General features: G+C 41.1%; 2 protein-coding genes and 1 long non-coding RNA gene across 5 annotated transcripts; 2 read left to right on the top strand and 1 right to left on the bottom strand.

The window, feature by feature from the left end:
- Positions 1 to 394: 394 nt before the first annotated feature.
- Positions 395 to 15,734, bottom strand: LOC148329371 (uncharacterized). Its single transcript, XR_015845698.1, has 3 exons — positions 15,502 to 15,734; positions 3,189 to 3,395; positions 395 to 1,457 (listed from the first exon to the last, which is right to left on the bottom strand). It is a non-coding gene; the product is annotated as an uncharacterized LOC148329371 (long non-coding RNA).
- On the top strand, positions 5,232 to 10,605 carry sp8b (sp8 transcription factor b). 3 transcript variants are annotated; one of them, XM_088306735.1, is made up of 3 exons: positions 5,261 to 5,332; positions 6,841 to 7,149; positions 7,449 to 10,605. In XM_088306735.1, exons 2-3 carry the CDS (start codon positions 7,129 to 7,131, stop codon positions 8,787 to 8,789), a joined length of 1,362 nt encoding a protein of 453 aa, XP_088162861.1. In that variant the 5' UTR covers positions 5,261 to 5,332; positions 6,841 to 7,128; the 3' UTR covers positions 8,790 to 10,605. The 3 variants fall into 3 exon arrangements, with proteins under 3 accessions (XP_088162862.1, XP_088162861.1, XP_088162863.1); XM_088306736.1 differs by lacking the exon at positions 6,841 to 7,149 and having other exon boundaries at positions 5,232 to 5,332; XM_088306737.1 differs by lacking the exons at positions 5,261 to 5,332; positions 6,841 to 7,149 and adding an exon at positions 7,309 to 7,347.
- macc1 (MET transcriptional regulator MACC1) lies at positions 14,077 to 19,717 on the top strand. The gene is made up of 5 exons (XM_088307657.1): positions 14,077 to 14,224; positions 16,012 to 16,122; positions 16,207 to 18,218; positions 18,326 to 18,514; positions 18,909 to 19,717. Exons 2-5 carry the CDS (start codon positions 16,020 to 16,022, stop codon positions 19,110 to 19,112), a joined length of 2,508 nt encoding a protein of 835 aa, XP_088163783.1. The 5' UTR covers positions 14,077 to 14,224; positions 16,012 to 16,019; the 3' UTR covers positions 19,113 to 19,717.
- The last annotated feature ends 772 nt before the right edge of the window (positions 19,718 to 20,489 follow it).

Genomic DNA, 20,489 nt, shown 5'->3' on the forward strand with positions numbered 1-20,489 from the left:
CTTTTTAATTATGTTGTTTTTCATGATATATTTTCCTAAAATAACAATGGAGGTTAGTTATTTCCCTTTTTGATAACCTGCCTGGCATGAGCGGAGGAGACGAGCTAAATGTAGACGGTGACAAGCGCCGACATGAGCCCTGTCATAATGATTTTGTGCGACATCCTCCACCCTTGTCAATTTAGCATAAATTATCAGCCCTGAAAGGCCCACTGGCTGATTAAAACCAATTGTCTGGGTGACGAAGGACAAGGCAACCTCTTTATTATATGATAAACTAAGTTAATGGAAGCAGACAATCGCTCCTCAGGGAAATCGGACTGACTCTTAATTAAAGCATTGTTTTCTCTGCTGAGTAGAAGGAGATCCATACTCATCGAACATTGCACAGGAATAGAGCTTAAGGTAATATTTATTAGTTCCTCTTGTGTAGGCTTATAACAACATAGTCAAGGATCACAGAAATCCACATTTGTTACACCTGCACAATGAAATGAGATGCAATACGAGTGAAGGTGCAAAATAGTGATTTAAAAAAAAAACACACACAGCCAAAATGTTACACATAAGGTCTCAAACATTATTGATCAGAAAATATGTTGGAATATTAGTTAACAGAAGGTTATCTGTTGTAATTTGCTGAAAAGAAGACATGACATTACTGTAGGCATAAATGCACACGCAAATGATATCCAATATAAAAGTTGAATCAAAAAGTCAACTTTTACAATAATAATCAAATTTGATTAAAAGTTGTCATTTTAAAATCTATTTATGGTCGTGATTGTATTGAGAGTTGTTTATTTCTAAATACGGTATTATATCACAGACATCTTTCATTATGATGTAGCGGAGTTGGACACCAAAACAAACTATAACCACATCATAATAATGAACACATTGCTAAACAAATTCCTCTCCGCTTAGCGTTATTTTTAGCGGCCGTGTGTATTTGAAGCGGCCGTTTCGCTTTTAACAACATGTACTGTCATCACGTCACATTGCTTTTCACTACGCAGCCGTGCAAAGCACTTGGTGATTCCACCCCTCCCCCTTTTAGTGTATTTTGTAATCACAACCAATGTTCAAAAGAGCTCAAGGAAACGTATGTTGGTGTTGAACTGCATTGCATCATTCTGACGCGGAGAAATTCAGTTTTGGAAACAGCTGAGAGTTTTCAGTGCACAATATTGAACATCTTGGAAAGTGTCAATCAAAACTCAGGATAAATATGTTTAAGTACATTTTACAGCTTGATGAACAACAATCAACACACACCACTAGCAAGTCGCCATATTTGTTTATCAATCAACACCCATGCATGACACTTGGTACGTCCCCTTTTCTGGGTGTTTTGTTATCGCATCCACAGCTGAAAAGATTCCAAGGCGATGTGTGTTTGTGTGCAAGCTTTAGACGGCCTCAGCAAACACAACCAGTTTGTCTTCCTCTTGTGCCTGCTCGGATGACATAACAGAAAAGCAAACATTTCTGTCTCGCGCCTCTCGTGGGCGACCCCCACACACCCCGCCAACCCATCCGGCCGCACTTGAGAAGTGACAGACGTACACCCGCGCTTCCATTCTTAACCCGCGCAGCCAGAAAGAATGCCCGTGAGCAGGACAATTAGTGAAACTTGAAGAGCCGATGCTAATCCTAAGTACCTCACTTTGTACGAGCGCCTCGGCAGCCTGTCTCGTTCCGACGGCTGCTGACAAAGTGCAACGTTGGCCTCAGTCAAAGTCAATAAGAAGAGACGAGGCAGTCACGCCAGGCAGCGCGGTTATCTCGGTTTATGATAAACAAACACCGCAATCTATCACAGGGAATGCAGATCATAACATCCAACAGGCACACATAAATTATTCCACACATTTAATTTTGTTAATAGAGGTAGAATCATTTGTAACACTGAGGCAGCACCGAGGGTCCTCACGAGCTGTACGACAACGTCTTGGCTGCCGCCTTTTGAATGACAGGAGCCGGGGACGGATCATTAGCGGCCTATCTCGACATAGCTGGGTGACAACATCCGTCACGCCTCAATTCTAAACATGTTCACTATTAACATGCAATAATGAGAGACAGATCATGCTTCTCCGTTCGACCAAGTACGGGTTTGCATACCAAACGGAAATTTAACGAGTGTTAACTAATAAAGAAAATTAGCTAGAGCCAAAAACGTTGCTTGGCATTAAAAGAGTCAGTGGGCTCAACGAATCCGTTTTCACTATGTAGCTTTATGATACCATATTAAATATAGAAGGATTAAAAGCAAAGCAGAAGCTCAGATCTCTAATTCAATCTTTGTTTGTTGAGGCAGATCATACTACAGATGAGGAGAAAAGTGCTTTGGCGGCTCTCATTCATCCGTGCGGGAGAAACCAGAAGCTCCCGTCTTGCCGCACAAAGCCGGGAACAGCTGGCTGATCGATACTCGACAAAAGGCTGAGAGGTTAGAGCAGTCAAAAGACTGTTAACTAGCCATTTTATTTGTCAGACATTTATATCATTGTTTATGGTTCGCTGCACACCCTTTCACTTTGGGCCAGGCGGCACACCTGTGCTTGGAACACGGTCAAGGCCTCATGACACAGTCACCTCGTTTGGAGGGATGAATGAATTGAGAACAATTTAGAGACAGACACTAAAGAAAGAAATATACTTTAAAACAAATAAATGTGGGTCTCCTCCAATAAATGCTCAGTAAACTACCATGGCTTGTTAAATGGGAGTATTGCGCAAAAATTGACAAATTAATTAATTTTTTCTACAAACATGAATGGATTATTTATTTATTTATTTATTTATTTATTTACTTTTTTTTCCCTTTCTGGATCATTTTCAGTTTATGATTTATAAATGTGCCAATTAAAGCGTAATGCTTATAATTGGAAGTATTAAAAAGAGAAAATCACAGTTAAGGACCCACAACATATTGAGAATGTACTTGAAGAGGTACTTGAAGATACCATTAAATGAATCATTGTAAAAGTTATTAAAAACTGTGATTTTCTTTCAAAAGGACTTTGTTATTTTTTGTTTATTATTTATTTATTGATATTTTTATTTTATTTTTTTGTTGTTTTTACAATCACAGACCAGTCTGTGCCAGATGAAATTTCACAATTTCCATTCACACGTATTCATTGCTGGTGCATGTGTTTATTTGCATATTGTTGTCTCACCTCATGGTCGCAGTGAGGAGCACAAGGCTTTGGCTCGCACAGGCTGACAGAGGAGGAGACCCTCTCTGGGGCTCATCCAGGCGGAGAGGGCCTTCCTGCACATCTTTTGTCACACCATTTGGGGCCCTTGTGTCTGAGCATGCCTTTTTCTGGACCCCCTTGGCAGCTCAGCTTGCACATGGACATCTGCTCTTCACACCAAATCTCCTGATAGAGAAGTGCAACAACAAACAACAGAGCAAATGCATTGATTTAACATTCATTGATTACTTCAGTCAGTCAGTTATATATGTTAGGGGTTCGAAATCTTGACATCACATTCCAATTTTTTCCATCTGTTCTTGCACCGCCACTGCAAAAATATTATCTCAGGTGAACTTCAACTTATTAACTGATTAAAAGCATTTGGAAAAGCCACTTGAAAACATTTTGATGATTTGTGCAGTCCCGTTGCGAGGAGGCGGGGTTTCTGCAATCAGCAGTGTGCGCTCTGACAAGAATGACAGTATTTATTTATAGGTGCAAATTATTATGCTCACTGGCACAGCTCCGTCTCACTTTTTTAAAATTCTTTGTGAGGTCCCACTTTACACAAATTGGGTTCAATCAGATCTTTGTCCAAATTGTCGCTGCTTCCAAAAGGCTAGGTGGTGACAATGTGGCTTTCTCTGGATTCTTTCTCATAGCCATCCTGATGATCTCTAAAAATCAACAAGGTGCCATGGCTCCAAAGTTGAAAATCACCGTCTTGGAGTGATGGCCACCATTTCTTTATGCAATGTTCGTAACTTCCTCTGTCTTGTGTTTGTGGTTATGTTATAATTTAGCTGGGTTTCTTCAGGTTTATAGAGAATGAAGCTAAGACCGTAGAAAAGACAGAGAAAAGTCAATACAACTTTGCAATCTATGGAAGTGGGAGATTGTCACACCGTGAAAATTGAAAATCTATTTTTACGGAACTACACTCAGGCATCACAAAATCATAATTACATTATATGAGAAAAATTTAAAAATAAAATCTACCATTATCAAATGAAAAACACCAAGTATTGCTGTGTCATTCATAACCACTAAAACTGTTGAAATAGTCATAAACTGAGGACCCGAATTGCTTGCTTGCATTGGGATCCAGAGTTGCATGAACATTTTACTTGTCACTATAAGTCAAACCTATACGGTGAACTCTCAAAATACTAGTAAATTGCTAACTTAATCATGTTTGGCTTCAATGAAAAAATAAGCCTGTAACAAGTAGAAAATTTGATTATTTAGGACTTCATCATCTGACTCCACACGTGATGACACTAGTTTTGTTTTTTTTCCCTTTCCTCCCACAAGCCACTTTGAGGGCAAAGCTTCTCATCAAAGTGTACTGTCTGCAGTCACGGCCCCAGTTGTTTTGTGCGTGGAGCGATTGTGCCGCACGCAATATTGCGTCCACTTTGTTCGTGCTCAGCGGCCCAGAATAAGTCGCTCATTATGGCGGCCAAGGGGACAGGTTTGGAGTTTGATGTCATGGCGGTAATATAGCCCCATAGAAAGCCTTCAATGGGGACATCTGTTGAGGGCGGCTTACAGTTACAGCCATCGCAGCAACCTGTGCACCATCTGAACACAAAAACAACAGGACACTGACGATGCGAATTAGACAATCTTATATTTTATTTCAATGCATTACTCGTCTTCCAGAGCTGAACACAGAAGCAACATACTGGCTGTCACACTGACCTTTGACCTGGGCCTTGCTGCAATGATCACTTGCTAATTTGTCACCAAGGGCCCAGCATGCTCCCCCACACTCCCCTTTACACACCCCCATGCACCACAGCCTCTTGTGCTAAACACACTCTTCCACATTTAAAAAAAAAAAAAAAAAAAAACGGAATCACCCCCCAATTATACATAATTATACACATATTTATTTCTTATTACACACTGACTCGTTTTCTTTCCACAGGGAATCAATTTTGCATATTGTAATAGAGGGGGTTGGCGGACTGTCTCCCAACTTAGAGCTAAGGGAATTACAAGTGTATCATTTATGTGCGCGGTGCACAGTCACACTGCCCCATACAGCCTGCATCGGGTTGTGCCGTGCCTGAAAAACCACTCTGATCGGTGCACAACGGAGCTGAAGAGAAACGGTATGTAGCTTGTATTTATTTATTTATTTTGGGATTATCGTCACAGTCGTATTCCCAGTCAATGTTTTGTTGCGTTTAAAACGCCGTCGGGTGTATTTTTACACCAGAAGCAACGAATGCAATGTTTTGTATATTTGTAATATACAATATTATAAAGTAATTCGTTATGTATTATTTGCATATTTTAAGATAAAAAAAATGCTGCCAACCTATAAATAAAAAGCGTGCTCCCGGTTTTTTGTTTTACTTAAAAATGTAATTCATATTGTTTTTGAAGAAAGTATTTTTTATGCATATAAGAACCATAATTGTGTAGTGTATGTAAAGCATTAAATCAGAATAACAAATGGTACCAAGTATTAGCAACACGTGTAAAACGTGATGCAATGTCATTTAAATCTGCTTTTAATCAACACTTGCACCTGTACGACATAATTAAAAAAAATAATGTTGCGGGTTTTTTTTATACACCTGTGACTAAAGTAGTGTGCATTAATACTGGGTTGAAAAAAGCGTGTGTCCAATGGTAGAAACACAAGAATTAATCAGGCAGTCCATCTATCACGCTGTGTAATAAAGGAAGCGACATGGCCAAGGCAGATGATGTGATGAATAATCCCTGGTCGTTTTAATTAACTTTTCCCTGTCCTGTAATGACCAAGCTGGTCAACAGAGCCGGTCAATAAGCATGTTAATATCAAACAAATAAAAGTGCGGATGATTAAAAACCTCCCGTGTTATTAAATTTGAAATTCAAATGAAATGTACGCTTCCAGTGCGCGCTGCATGCAAAATAGAACCGAACGGGAGTGGCGTGCATCTGAACGCTGCATGCATGCTTCCCCCCCACCCCCAATTTCATATTACGTAACAGCATCTTTCACAAAAAAAAAATGTCAGTGTGCAAAATGATGAACCCCATTCAAAAGCAACATTTATATTCGACATCCAGTCTAAGCCATATAGTGCAATCACTTATTTCTATAAATAATCCCGACGCCAACATTACCCAAATTGCCAGCCTTGCGTGTCGGGTTATTTTTTATTTAATTTAGCAAAACGTGTACCATCTACTCATCAAAAGCGCCGACATAATTGACGTCAATTATGTGAAAGTTGTTTTAATATATGGATCACACGAGTGGAGAACAGAGTAGCCTTTATGTGCTGCATGAGTTTGTTTTTATTAACTTTAAAGTATGGATATTTGAATTTGAAGTGTAAAAGCTGCCATGTGATGGTTTTTAGAAAATACTTTAGGGAGTTGCTTTATAGATAAAACGAAAACGCGCAGTTAATAATACTTAGCATATAAGCAAGGAGTGAGATTATTTTTTTTAATGAAAAACTTTTATTGACGCCCTGCTCATCCTCCCATGAAGCGGTTTTCTTCTAATTTATGGAAAGTGATGTTCTGTAAAAAATCTCAATAAGTGGCCCCCTAATTCCTCCCTCCTTATTCACTCTCATTTAACTTTACCTTCCTTCCGCTGTCTTTTATTATGGAGGGGGCGGCCTGGGGGGTGGAGAGCCCTGTCTATTGATGACCTCACGGGGGCCGTGCGGCGGCCGCGCGGCACGCTGGAGCCGCTGATTGGACGCCCGTGTCACAGCGCCACTTCAAAGCCGGAGAGGAGCCGCGAGACCGTGGAAGAATGGGCGGAACGCATCATTGTATTGCACACCTCTAAAAAAAAAAAAAAAGGAAAAGAAAAGAAAAAGAAAGAAAAAAAACACTGCTCGGATTCATAAATATAAAAAGATCCTCAGAGGAGGGCTGTGTTTTTTTGTGTGTGATGGCAACTTCACTTCTAGGGGTGAGTCTCCGAAAAGGACTTTCTTACTGCTTCAATTAGTTCTTGTCATTGGCTGCTCCTCTCCTGCTTGGCTAAAGGGGATTACACTTTAAAATCTAGGGGCAAAGTTACAGCAAAAGCAGTGCTTAGATTCTATTTTCGGTAGATGGGATCAAAGTTTGTCTGGTGCGCTTCTCTTGTTTGTAAAAGTTTGCCCAGGTACGCAGGTCAAGATTCAAAGCGGCTTTTTTGTTCTTCGCATGCGGTTGAATAAGTAAGTGCGCGCTGCCCACTAACTTGCTGCTTTCGTGTCCCTTCAGGAGGAGCCGAGGTTGGGATCGACTCCTTTAGCCATGTTAGCTGCGACATGTAACAAAATAGGGAGTCCGAGCCCTTCGCCTTCCGCCATTTCGGATAATTCCTCCTCTTTCGGGAAAGGCTTCCACCCGTGGAAGAGAGCCGCCGCCAGCAGCTGCAGCCTGGGCTCCGGCCTGTCCGGCTTCGGGGTGTCCCGCAACGGCTCGGGCATCTCAGACTCGTTCAGCTCCAACGGCTCTGCGGGCTCCAGCGCCTTCTCCCTCACGTCCGGCACCTCGCCCGGCTCCCACTTTGGAAACGACTACTCCGTGTTCCAAGCCTCCGTGTCAAACGGCTCCCAGGAGTCCAGCCACCAGCCGGTGTTCATCTCCAAGGTGCACACGTCCGTGGACAGCCTACAGGGCATCTACCCGAGGATGAGCGTGGCGCACCCGTACGAGTCGTGGTTCAAGTCGTCTCATCCCGGCATCCCCGCGGGAGAGGTGGGGACTACGGGGGCATCCGCGTGGTGGGACGTGGGAGCCGGCTGGATTGACGTTCAGAACCCCAACGGAGCAGCACTACAGACGTCGTTACATTCCGGTGGACTGCAGACGTCCTTGCACTCTCCCCTGGGCGGATATAATTCTGAATATTCCACTTTAAGTCACTCTGCCTTCAGTACAAACCCCTCTCCGCACCTGTTGACCACCGGCCAGCACCTGATGGACGGCTTCAAACCGGTGCTCTCCACTTACCCGGACACAACCCCATCTCCGTTAACCGGTGCGGGCGGTACCATGCTCTCCGGGGGTCCGCCCGCCTCCTTAGCGGCGTCCCCGAGGTCGTCTGCGCGGCGCTACTCGGGCAGAGCCACCTGCGACTGTCCCAACTGTCAGGAGGCAGAGAGACTGGGACCGGCTGGCGCCAGCCTCCGGAGAAAGGGCCTCCACAGTTGTCACATCCCCGGCTGCGGGAAGGTTTACGGGAAAACGTCCCACCTCAAGGCGCACTTGCGCTGGCACACCGGCGAGCGACCGTTCGTGTGCAACTGGCTCTTTTGCGGCAAGCGGTTCACGCGCTCCGACGAGCTGCAGCGACACTTACGCACGCACACCGGGGAGAAAAGGTTCGCCTGCCCGGTGTGCAACAAGAGGTTTATGCGAAGCGACCACCTGAGTAAGCACGTCAAGACTCACAGCGCCGGTGGCTCGGCCGGTTCGGGCTCCGGGGGGAGTGGAGGCAAGAGGGGGAGCGATACCGAAAGCGAGCACAGCGCACCGGGGAGTCCCCCGTGCCACTCCCCGGACCTGTTGCACCCGGCCGATGCGAGACAGGGCGTGGTGGGCATGAACGGCCTCTAACTCCTCTCCCTTGACGTTAAAAGTGTGTGAACCACAAGAAATTGCAGGAATGTTCTGGAGGGCCATGACGGTGCTGGACATTACTGTACGTACTGTGTGCGCAATGCGCCATCACGAATGTGGTTCAGAATGTGAAAATTGGCCTATACGTTTCTCAATAAGGACATGACACGACTGAGTGCACAAAATTCCCTCTGTTGGCCTTTAGAATGTTCCGTGACATGAAGATTAAACAGTACTTATGTGGATGTTTCATTTAAAGGCCAACACATTTCTTGAATTATATCCTTTGGTACGTAACAAGCAACATCGTAACTGTCATTAATAAAATAGGCCTATACATTTCCCAATAGGGACATGCCAGGGAATATACTTTGGTGTATGCACAATATATGTCCTTTATTCAGAAAATGAGCCCATGCAAATTTCCATAAGGAGACGAAAGTGCACAATATTGCCTGTCAGTTTTTTTTAGGGATAATAGGCTTATACATTTTTAGAACGACTATAGAGTGGACAGCATTTAGTGTATGCACAAAACTCCGTTTAATTTAAAATCGCCCCATACATATTTATGAAAGGACGTTCCATAATTAAATATATGCACAATAATTGCCATCTATAAAGAAAATAATTTAGCCTATACATTTTTCTGCATGCGAACATGAGATGTATGTATAAAGAACGGTGTCATTTATTGAAAAAGAAAATAGGCTTACATACATTTTCTGTAGAGATGAATGTGTAACTATTATAATTTAGAGTACAGTATATGCACAATGATCCATTTATTGAGAAAATAGGCCTGCGTGTTTCTTTTTTCCTGTTGGGAAAGTATTGTGTATACCTTATTCAAAACGAGACATTGCTTTTATTGCGAAAACAGGCCCCTGCTTTTTGGGTGGCAATGACTTAACAGTGGGTATATGCACAATGCTCTATCATAAGTGTATTGTATTAAGAAATTAGGCCTGCGCACCAATAATTAAGTACATGATACTTAACATACTTAAATGTACTAAGCTCCATGTCATTTGTTGGGGAAAATATAGGCCTATGCATTATTGAGAAAGGACGTGACAGTGAACTTGCAGTGCAATGCTCCATCATGCGTGTCATTTATTGAGAATATAGACCCGACAATTCTTTTTTCATTGATATGTTGCTGTTCCAATAGAAATATCCCCGTGTAAAAGTGAGAGGGAAAAAAAAGTTTGGTTGACGCCTTAATGTGTGTTTTTTGGAGGGACTGCAAAAAGTTGTGCTGTCATACATTTTTTTCGCGGGCAAACTCTGGCACTTTATATTACTGAGAAGGAGAGATTAACACAATGCTCGGTTGTGGAATTAATGCGGTATAATTGTGGGATTGTTTTGTTATAGCTGGTCGTCTCACACACACACACACACCCCACACACACATTTTGTGTCCAGTCCACATGTGCGTCAAGGCAGGTTTGCAGTTGAGGAGGTCTCTTACGTGACTGCAAAATGTGCTGTAAATATTGAACCACGTAGGTTAGAATATACGCCCATGTCAAAGGTGAGTAATGTATTTGTCCAGGAGACGATTTTGTATAGCTATTTCTAGTTGTATATGGACTCTAGTAAATATTTGAAAATATACGGAAATGTACTTTTTATTTTTTTTGTTTTGACATGATATGAAATGTATTGTGGGGAGTTCTATTTAACCACGATTTTTCTTGTATTTAGGGGTCTATCATTAGGCGCACTTTTGAATTTATTTGTAAGGTTTGGAAATGACACTGTTTACCCACTGTTGTTTTTTTTTGTTTGTTTGTTTTTTATTTTATTTAAATTACGCATGTTGTAAAGTGATTTTAATTTTACAATGATATCCCCTTCTCCTCCTTCCGAGAATGGCTTTTTATGTGAGCCACTCAATAAAGTCAGTATGGACTCAGAATCACTTTGTTGGGTCGATTAAATGATTGCCAATGAAACGGATACTTTTCTATGAATGGAAATCATACTCGTTAATTCTTTTAAGCATTTCTAAAATGGGTTATTATTTACCTCTCGCAAGCTGGTTCATATTTTACATCATGAGGAACTTCTTCTTCATTAATTAATTTTCAATAGTTGATTAAAAAAATACTGCGTGGGTTTAGGAATCAAAATAATTATATATAACGCAACTGAATTTAAAATTGTGCTTATGAAAATTTCTTCAGGCCGATGTAAGAGCAGCTCTGAGTGTGAGTGTTCAAAATTTTATTACAAGCTTTAAATCACTTACAATATTTTCATTATTTTTTGTGAATGTTGTCTTCTGATTCTAAGACCGTTTAAATTGATTCAGTGATCAAAGCTTCGTATTTCTTCAAAATAAATACGCAGTCAAAAGAGCTTGAACAGAAATAAGTGACGACAGCACTCTGGACACATTTGGAAAATGAGAGTTGCATCGAACAAATAAGCGCTGCAATTATCCCGGAATATATTTGTCCCTTGTCAATTTTATTTTACATTTTGAAAATGCACCTTTGCATTCAAGAGCAAACTGTACAAAACTGGTTATAGGGTCGAAGTTCCACTTTATTTTATGAAGTAGCTGGAAAACAATTCATTTCTAGTGTATGCATGATCATTTTATAAATACAAAGAAAAACACCCATGTTTATATTACTGAACTGTTGTGTGCGTTTGATTTGATTTTAACTGTTTATTCGTAATATCGTGATTTTAAACATCAAGGCGAATTAATCTTACTGCTTTTGCACATCACAGAAAATAATGAGCGGAGTTGATGTGACAAAACTAAAAACTATAACGCCAGAATGTACCAAAACAAATGTTAAACGTGGCATTTATACATTTCTTCAAAATGTAATATCGGGAAACAGTTTTTATAGTCGTCTCTATTTCACGCTCGTAACAAGGAAGGAAGAAACTGCGAAGTTGAACCCTATGCAACCCTTTAGCGCCCTCTATCGTTTATAAATGTTTTGACCACAAAGGTTCAGATAAGTACGTTTCAGTGCTGACAAAATTCAATGACATTTTTCTCTTCACAAAATTAAAAAAAAGAATAAATAAACAAATTATGTAATGGTATCTTTTTGTATTTTTATACTGCAATACAGTACATATAGCAGAGGTATTCAATTAAAAGTCACAGAGGTCCACGACGAAAATTTCTTCCAATTAAAAGGTCCGAACCAAAGTCCAACTTCCCGAAATGTCTAGCCTATGTTCACATTTTTATATAGTTTCAATATTTAGTCATTTTCAACAGAGCGCACTTATATGCTAAATGTTTAGCAATGTTTCCATTAAACACCTTTGCCAGTCAAACAAATATAAGGCCTTTATTTCACATTCAAGAAAATGTGGCTCCAGGAATTTAAGGGTGCCACTTCCAGAAAAAAACAGTAAAATATCTCCTGCAGAAATATATCAAGTGCTAAGCATTGAGTTAACATCTTTTACCTTTTTTTTTTAATCAAAGAGTTATCAGCCTAAAAAAACGGAAAGCCTAATTATCCAAGTAAACCAGGTCAACATGTTCAGTACACAATCAATAAAATGGCTGTCCTCATGAAAAACTCATTCAAAATGAGCTTTGACACCACTTTTTCTTTTGAATATTGTTTTAACTTCTCTTAATGAGAAAAATGAGTTCGTGACTAATCGGGTTCATTCCAATCCGATAACGAAAATCCAGTCAGATTACTTTAGATTCGAACAAGTGCCTGTAGGTGTTGTCTTGGTGAAAACCAAATTTGCGTGGCGGTTGAGAATGAAACGAATGTTAGAGAAATGGCGCCACCAATTGGCTCAGATGTGAAAACACAACGTCGCGCCACGAGGTCGTCTTGCTCTCTGAAAACAAATAAAAACGTCATACATTCACCAAATCTAGGAAGACGTTCCGAGACCAGAAATTGATGCCATATACTAAAAATAATCACAATTAGTGTAGAGTATATAAGTAAGTGTATGTGCCTCATTTTCATGTTACAACATGATATATTGTGTTGTATTTTCCAAAAGAAGTCAAATCTTCAGATGAACAGAGATTATCGATGATGTGTTTGAACCAAAAAAAATAAAGGTTCGGGATCAAGTCAGGAGGTTTTAAACAATAATTAAGGTTTCAAATTAGGGGTCAAGGCTAGTGTCAGGGTTTCAAATCCGTGTGCGTGTGTGTGTGCGCGCGTGTGTGTGCGAGCGCACGTGTGTGTGCGAGTGTGCGCGTGTGTGTGCGTGTGCGCGCGTACGGTGTTCTTTTGAATAGAAAACTAAGTATTTCTATAAATAAACAGCTGCACTTCATCAGCAAACATGATGCCACACTGGCGCTAGAGGGTACTATTGCCTCGAGGAAAAATCTGCGCAGTCCCGTTATTAAAGCCCTAAAGAATTTTATTTTACATTTGAATACATTCTGCAGACAATTAATTAGATTTAAACACATCAAGAAGTTCACAAGTAGCCATTCTGTTCCTACTTCCATGTTTGTCCTGCACTTGTACTGCGTGTGTGCTTGTGAGCGAAGGTGAAGGCCGGAGTGATCTGCAATTTACTTATCATTGCTGTGGTCATTTGTATGCATTAGCTATTAGGATTTAACTATTTTATTGAATGTACTTTGGCCAAATTCAATCAAAGGTACTTGTATATGCTCGTTATGTTTATCATCATTTCATTGAAAAACAATCCGACACGCTCTAGAGCGTGATTAAAGAATGTCAAGTGATGGAAAGCATTCCTTTTCACAACCGACCCCAACCTCCCAATCACGCACACGTGCAAACACACGCGCACACGCACACACACAAAATCGTGGCGCCGTGCCTGTTTATAAACCCGCCAGTAGTTAATGAGTAAATGGTTAATTAGATAACATGGCTGCTGTCCTTGACGAGATTAACTCCGGTTAACATTAGTTTGGGGGTTAGGGTTATCACGTGGGAGAGCAGTATCCAAATAGAGTAAAAAATCAATTATTAAAAAAAGGGGGGGGGGACAAAAAACATACAAAGAACTACTAGCATTCCTTGGAAGCATACTTAAATATTATAATTTACTGCGTTGTGGGATTACTCTTATTTTTGGGTTCATGCTGAATATAATCTGATCTAATAACACTTCCTGCTCGACATCATTCGTCATCCGCACACTTATCTGGAAGCTCTCGAAACCGCCGCTCAGTTTCAGGTGTTGTAATGTCTCATGCGTAAACACACAGGTGCATTGTGGGAGTTGAAGTACAGCACAGGGGGAAGGCTCCTCCTCCAACTATCTAATGTGTTCCACTGCAGACTCGTACTCCCAACATGCTCGGTGTGTGTGAAAGCAGAACGGAATAGTAACGAAGACACGCTTCACAAGTCTAAAAACAAAGTGTCAATGTTTTTTTTCTGACAGCGTACCGAGAGAAAAACTACAAACACCTCTTGTCGAAGGTGAGAGATTATTTTCTTTGACTGGTTCATTGTTTTTTCACAGGATGGCTCAAGACTGAAGAAACCAGTGTGGAATAAGCGACATAAACGTGTAACTACTAGACATACACGCACACGCACGCACGCACACACCTGTCAAGACGGTAATACAAGTTTAGCTGTTTTGTGAGGTGGACTACATTCATTTGATTTATATTGAAACATTTTGAAAATGTTTGTTTTATGAGATTTGCTGAGATCATTACATATAATGTTGACAATGGACATTTTGTACACAGCATGGATAGAGAGGACTGACTGTAAACCTCATAATGCCCGACAAGACCAACCTGTTTTTGCTCACTGGTTGTAAGAAAGCAGATTGATGACAGACTCACTGTGACATAACATGAATGGGTTGAATCCTCTTTACACCAACAAAATGAATGACACATTGACATCTGAGGCTTTCTTCCACATTGGGTACTGTTTCGTTGCGAGAAAGGTGGACAGGCTGTCTAAACTGTGAAAAGTAACTTGAACTGTCAATGTTTTGGGTGAATTTGTTGTTTTCCTATTTCTGTGAAATATTTACTCTTGGGCCATAGCTGACAAGTATTCATAGTTGACTATCGATGCACAATGAATGAACCCAAATGCTGATTTTTACTCAAACTCACCTAATCACTCAGATATTTCTATGAATATAAAACAAAAAAATATTTAATATTAAAACCTACTTTTTTTCTGTTTATGAAATGTTTTACAGTTTATTTATACGATATTACTATTTCAATTAGTATAACTCTAATGTTATCAAAATGGGAGTAGGACAGCTTTGAATAACATGTTGATGTTAAAGGAAAGGTCCTGTCGAAGCACCAGGGTCAAACAAATATTATTGAATGCTTCTCCTTTGTTAGTATTACGTTATGGGAAATAATGGACAGTTAGATACTATAGTGGGTTCACCTGTCACCATCATGAAACCTATTAACAGGGCTACTCTGTACTTGGAAGAGGTAATGTGACTCGATTAGTTTTTTTGCAAAACAGTGAGTGATTTTGCAGACACTATTGCCTTAACTATTGCGTTCACTTTGCTGTTTGTTTACAACTTGGAACGCTACCATGGTTGTTTTGTTTTTATTAACTAAAAGGACTTGTTGTGGCGTCCAACTTAAATTACGCCACAGCGGGCTGAGACAAGGGGGTGGAAAACATTGATGACGCGCATCCAACTGGCTTGACTGTCTATGGCGGCGCGTCCATCGCGGCAGCAAATGACAGGCACTTACTTGTCTGTCGCGCTCCTTGGCTGCTCTGCTGTCTCTCTCTCTTTCTCCGCAACAAGAGTTGGCCGATGTTCCACAGTTGTTTTATGCTCCAGTTCAGGACACGTTGCGCTCGCAGTCGATGTTAGTTTACGCAGAATTGTACGCTGAATTGTACGTTGAATTGTAGGCTGAGTTGTACGCTGAATTGTACGGTCAGCAAAAGGTTTCTTCCCCTTGCTCACCCCACCACACGATCCAAACCAAACAACTACCCACAGGTGAGTGCAACTACTAATAAGAGAAGACCACTCCCCCCCCCTGTGACATCACCAATCACCATAAAAGTGGAGGGTGTGCACGCTTGGTGCGTGCACAACACACGAGCATGCATCGCAACAAAAGAAAACCACCCAACACTGTACGGCTCCTACAGGACTATTTGGCACACATGCAACATTACTGACTTCTTTTAGCAGCTCATCTCAAACTCCTTATCTTCTAACCACAGTATATATATTTTAACATTAACAGATGAAAATATGGCAAACTCCTTACCGTGTGCAGGGAGTCTTGGAAGAAGCAAATCTGAGGGCACACTGATTGATCTGGATGAAAATGCTTTGAATGGTGAAGATCGAAATGGTAATGGTCTTAAAACTGAAAGCAATATCATTTAAGTTAAGTGCTCAAAGCGGAATTACTCATGAAATAATTCATTTTTAATAGGTGGAAATGTGTCTCAAACAAGAGAGAGCAATGACAAGTCAAGACAAAATCCCTTTTGGAACAAGCTGTCTGGGTCGAATCCTTTCTTAGATGACATCGTACACAACAACTCAGATAAGCTTATTTCCAACACATCTGATACATTCCCAGAGACTATAAAACACCTGGACACAGAAAACGGGGACACTATTAGCACATCCTCCGATGAGGGAAATGTGGGGACCTTTCTGGAAAAGACAAACAAAGCAAACAACCGATCTGGGAGATGGAGGAGTGCCACAGACATCCTAGATGGAAATTTTGAAAGGAAGGCACCAAAGAGGGGGGACAGCTTCAAACCAACCCAGCCTGTTCTAAATCCTGATTTTGAGTGGCTAAAAAATGATCGAGAAGCCTATAAAATGGCTTGGCTGAGCCACCGGCAGTTAACTCGCTCTTGCCTGGACCTAAATCTGATAAGCCGCAGTCCTGGATGGGCTCAAACTCAGGCAACAAACTTTCAGGTCATCTGCAAGATTGGCCATGATGGCGGCACAGTCCACCTGCCAGACTCTGAAATTAGTATTTATGTCCCGGATGGTCACGTCCCTCCTGGAGAAGTTCAGGAAGTCACACTGAAGGCAATGCTTGACCCTCCTCCTGGACTCAACAACAACTACACTACCACTCTGAGTCCACTTCTGGAAGTAGTGCTCAGCAACATCAACACAAAGGGCTCAATTACCCTGAACATTAAGTTGTCCGGAGAAGTGCGGAGCGACCTGCAAAGTGAGGTCCTGACCACAGTGGTCGGGCTCTTGTCTTGCAAACGAGAAGGACCCTATACTAGAGTGAATGACTGTGACATTTTCAAAAACATGATGCAAATGAAGCTCCAGCAGCTGAAGACACATTTTTACGTGATAGCAGTTGCCGAGGCCTCAGCTATTCAGTCGCCGGCTACGTCAGTCTGGGATTACCTTCACCGCCAAATTACAATTGCTGTTTATGGCCCCAGGTACATCCATCCATCTTTTAAGGTTGCAATAGTTGTGTGCTGTCACGAGGAGATACCTCCTAAGCTTCCCTTTTCAGACATTTGTCGAGGAAACAAACTGCCTCCACTCGTGCTGCAGCTCTGGGGAGCACACCACCTGAGGACTGACAACCTGGATGACCTGTTTGTCACCACCAGTCTCAAGGGCTCCATGTTTAAAATAAGACTTGAGGACAAAGTGAAAGAAGTTAGGCAGAGCCAGCTGAAAATAGGGACTGTGTTGCATTTACCGGTGGCCTTATCATATTCTAGCAGCAAAGAAATCAGTCCTTTTGAGTTAGAACTACAAGTAACTGAATCAAACTCTACAACTGTTGCAAGTTTCCAGGTTCCTTCACCTCCTGCGGCACCAGTTCGAAGTGAAAAACGCATGACAAATAGAAAAGTTACTGAGAAATCGAAAACATCCTCGATTCCTGAGGATCGGTTGCCAGATTCCCCCATATTTACAAATGGTCCTGTGAACCTAAAATGGTACGGCGTAGCCCTAAAGTCAGTTCTCCGTCAGTCACGTGTGGATTATCTACTGGAATACTTCAAGGGAGACACCGTGGCTCTCCTATCAAAGGCAATTGTTAGATCCGTGGGGAATTCAAAGGGAAAGGAGTGGTATATTGGATTCCTCAGGGGAAGAACTGGTTTGGTACATTGCAAAAATGTCAAGATCATTACAGAAGATCAGGTGATTGACTTTACAGGCATTCGCATGACCACCAAGGTGCTCCTGGACAACATGACACTGCCCTTCAAGAAGCTTACATACATGTACTCGGCCATTCAGACACTCGTCACAGAGCTCATAACCAACTGGAGAGGTTTTGCAGATTCTTTGGGGTATTACAATCTGTCACTGGACAGCATCACTCGCAGAGTTGCTGAAACGGAGGCTGATAAGGTGGCCTGTGTGCTGGAAAAGCTGAAGGAAGACTGCCATGCTGAGAATAGTGAAAAGAAATTCCTTCACGAACTCATGTGTGTGAGTAGAATATTTAACTCACTCAATACACCATCAACTCTCACCCTCTTCCACTTCCCAGTAACCTCGGTCTTCTACAAGCAACATTTTGCTCTTTGTCCTTTAAGGGTCTGTTAAAGATGGACAGCATCAATCTTGTGATTCAGCTGATTCAGAATACAGTTATCCTGTCCACCGCCGTGGAGCTCGGCATTCGATGGAGAGAGCTCGCGGACAAAATGGGAAAGATGACCAGTGCTCAGATTGCTCTATATGAGGCACCGCACAGAGGAAAGAATGGAGAAGTCGGGTCTCAGGTCAGTCCTCCAGTTTGCTGTTTTCCTGAAGTGTAGTTATTCGGATGATATTCTGGTTTATAATACAGGAATTGTTGTCTGTTATTGTCAACGTTATTGGTGGACCAACTTTGGACAGCTCATGTTGAGTTAATTCTTGTTTTGACAATTCGGGCAATTTTTCAAAACAAAATTAGCGAACTGCTAAAATAATTGGACAATGTTTATTTCACAGCGTGATGTTATATATTGCGCCATGTTTAACACATACATTCATTAATTTCGCCTAAGTCATTTATGACTATTCTGTGTTGATTTGTTTTAAAAACGTCTTAACAGTACATTACACTTTCCGACAGATGGTGCAGCTAACAAGATTTAAAAATTTATATTATTGTTCCTCACTGTCTTACAGTTGATGTGGAAACCTGCTTATGACTTCCTCTTCTCCTGGAGTCAACGTTATGGAAACAGTTCCAGAGACATGATTCAAGACCTTCACCTCGTCCTTGATAAGATGAAGAACCCTGCCACCAGACAGTGGAGGCAGCTGACCGGTGTCCTCATCACAGTCAACTGCCTCGATCTCTATCGGGCCTCTGCATTCCCAAAGACCTAAGCACTTTGTAACTGAAGCATGAGGACAATGTGCCTGCACTTCTTCTGTTTGTTCATCGTCAGTCTTTATCATTTAACTGCAACTGTGATCGGCCTGTTTTGAAAAACAGATAATGGATGGATGAAAAAATAGGAAGGCCAGTCTCTTCATTAGCACATTGTGTTTATGCAAATGAGATAACGCACTACAGTAAAATTCACTTTGGAATTTTTCAGCACTGAAACTGAAATTAACTGTATTTTTTTACTTAGAAAAGGTCAACATTCATTAAATAACAAAATGTATTGTACTTTTTTTTACTACTACTACTACTTTGCGCTTCCTGACTACCTGTTCCCTTTGAATACGTTATATCACTGTTCTCGATGTTTGCATCAGTTGATCTGAAACACAAAGCATCTGAGTTGAGACAACAAGAAATGTGAAAGTTATTTACGCGTACTCAACTGTATAATTTATATGTACTTCCTGAATGCTCTCCCAAAGTGATTAATGAGCATGTACTTGATATTTTGTATTGTAACAGTGCACCATTCTTCCTTCCAATACATAGTTTACTAACCACTTGAAGGAATCCCATATAGAGTATACAGTCAAAAAAATAAAGTGTGTGACTGTCAGGTTTAAAAGGTCCTGACGCCTTCATTAGACTGAATTAAATGCAGAGAACCAGAGGAATAACCAGGGAAGGTTTTGTCTTTTCTCCATCGCGATGGGAGGAGAAGCCAGGAAGTGAAGTAGACGTCTTGCCAGTTCACTCTCCCGCACTCTCACTGACTCCTTCGCCCATCCCTCTGGACTTTATTCAGAGAAAAACGAAACCTATGGAAAGTGAAACTTAAAACAAGCGTGTGGGTGTGCGCATGTGTGCTGAAGCAATGATGTGCGTGTCTGTGATTGTGTGTGTAATTATCATTGATACAAATAGTGTATAAAAAACATGATTAAAAATACACAAACTATTTACATACTCTCACAGTGACTTTGTATCTACTTTAGTGTTATGCATTTTAATTAGTATTGCAGGTGTAGTTCCAACTTTTTTTTCCATGTTCACTTATGCTAACACTGTTTAAGCTTTAGTTTCAGTGGTCTTCCTTGTCTGTGCAAGAGCACACACTGCAAAACGGAATGGATTTTGGCCGACGGAATCACACCTAAGGTAAAATAAATCTGCAAATTTTAACAAGCAACAGAGCAAACAGATTCAAGTGATAGTAGAAATGGATATTTAAGTCTGTAGTAATACTGTACAGGAATTGTACAGGAATACTGTACTATCTCAATACACTGAAACTGTAATTTTGAATAGTTGCTGGGAACTTGAAAGTGAAACTTATCTTTATAACAACTCACATTGACAAAATAAAAATAAAT

This window comes from Idiotropiscis lumnitzeri, chromosome 10 (genome assembly GCF_059441095.1).
Source record: "Idiotropiscis lumnitzeri isolate Australia: NSW breed Sydney's pygmy pipehorse chromosome 10, RoL_Ilum_1.0, whole genome shotgun sequence".
Lineage (NCBI taxonomy): Eukaryota > Metazoa > Chordata > Actinopteri > Syngnathiformes > Syngnathidae > Idiotropiscis > Idiotropiscis lumnitzeri.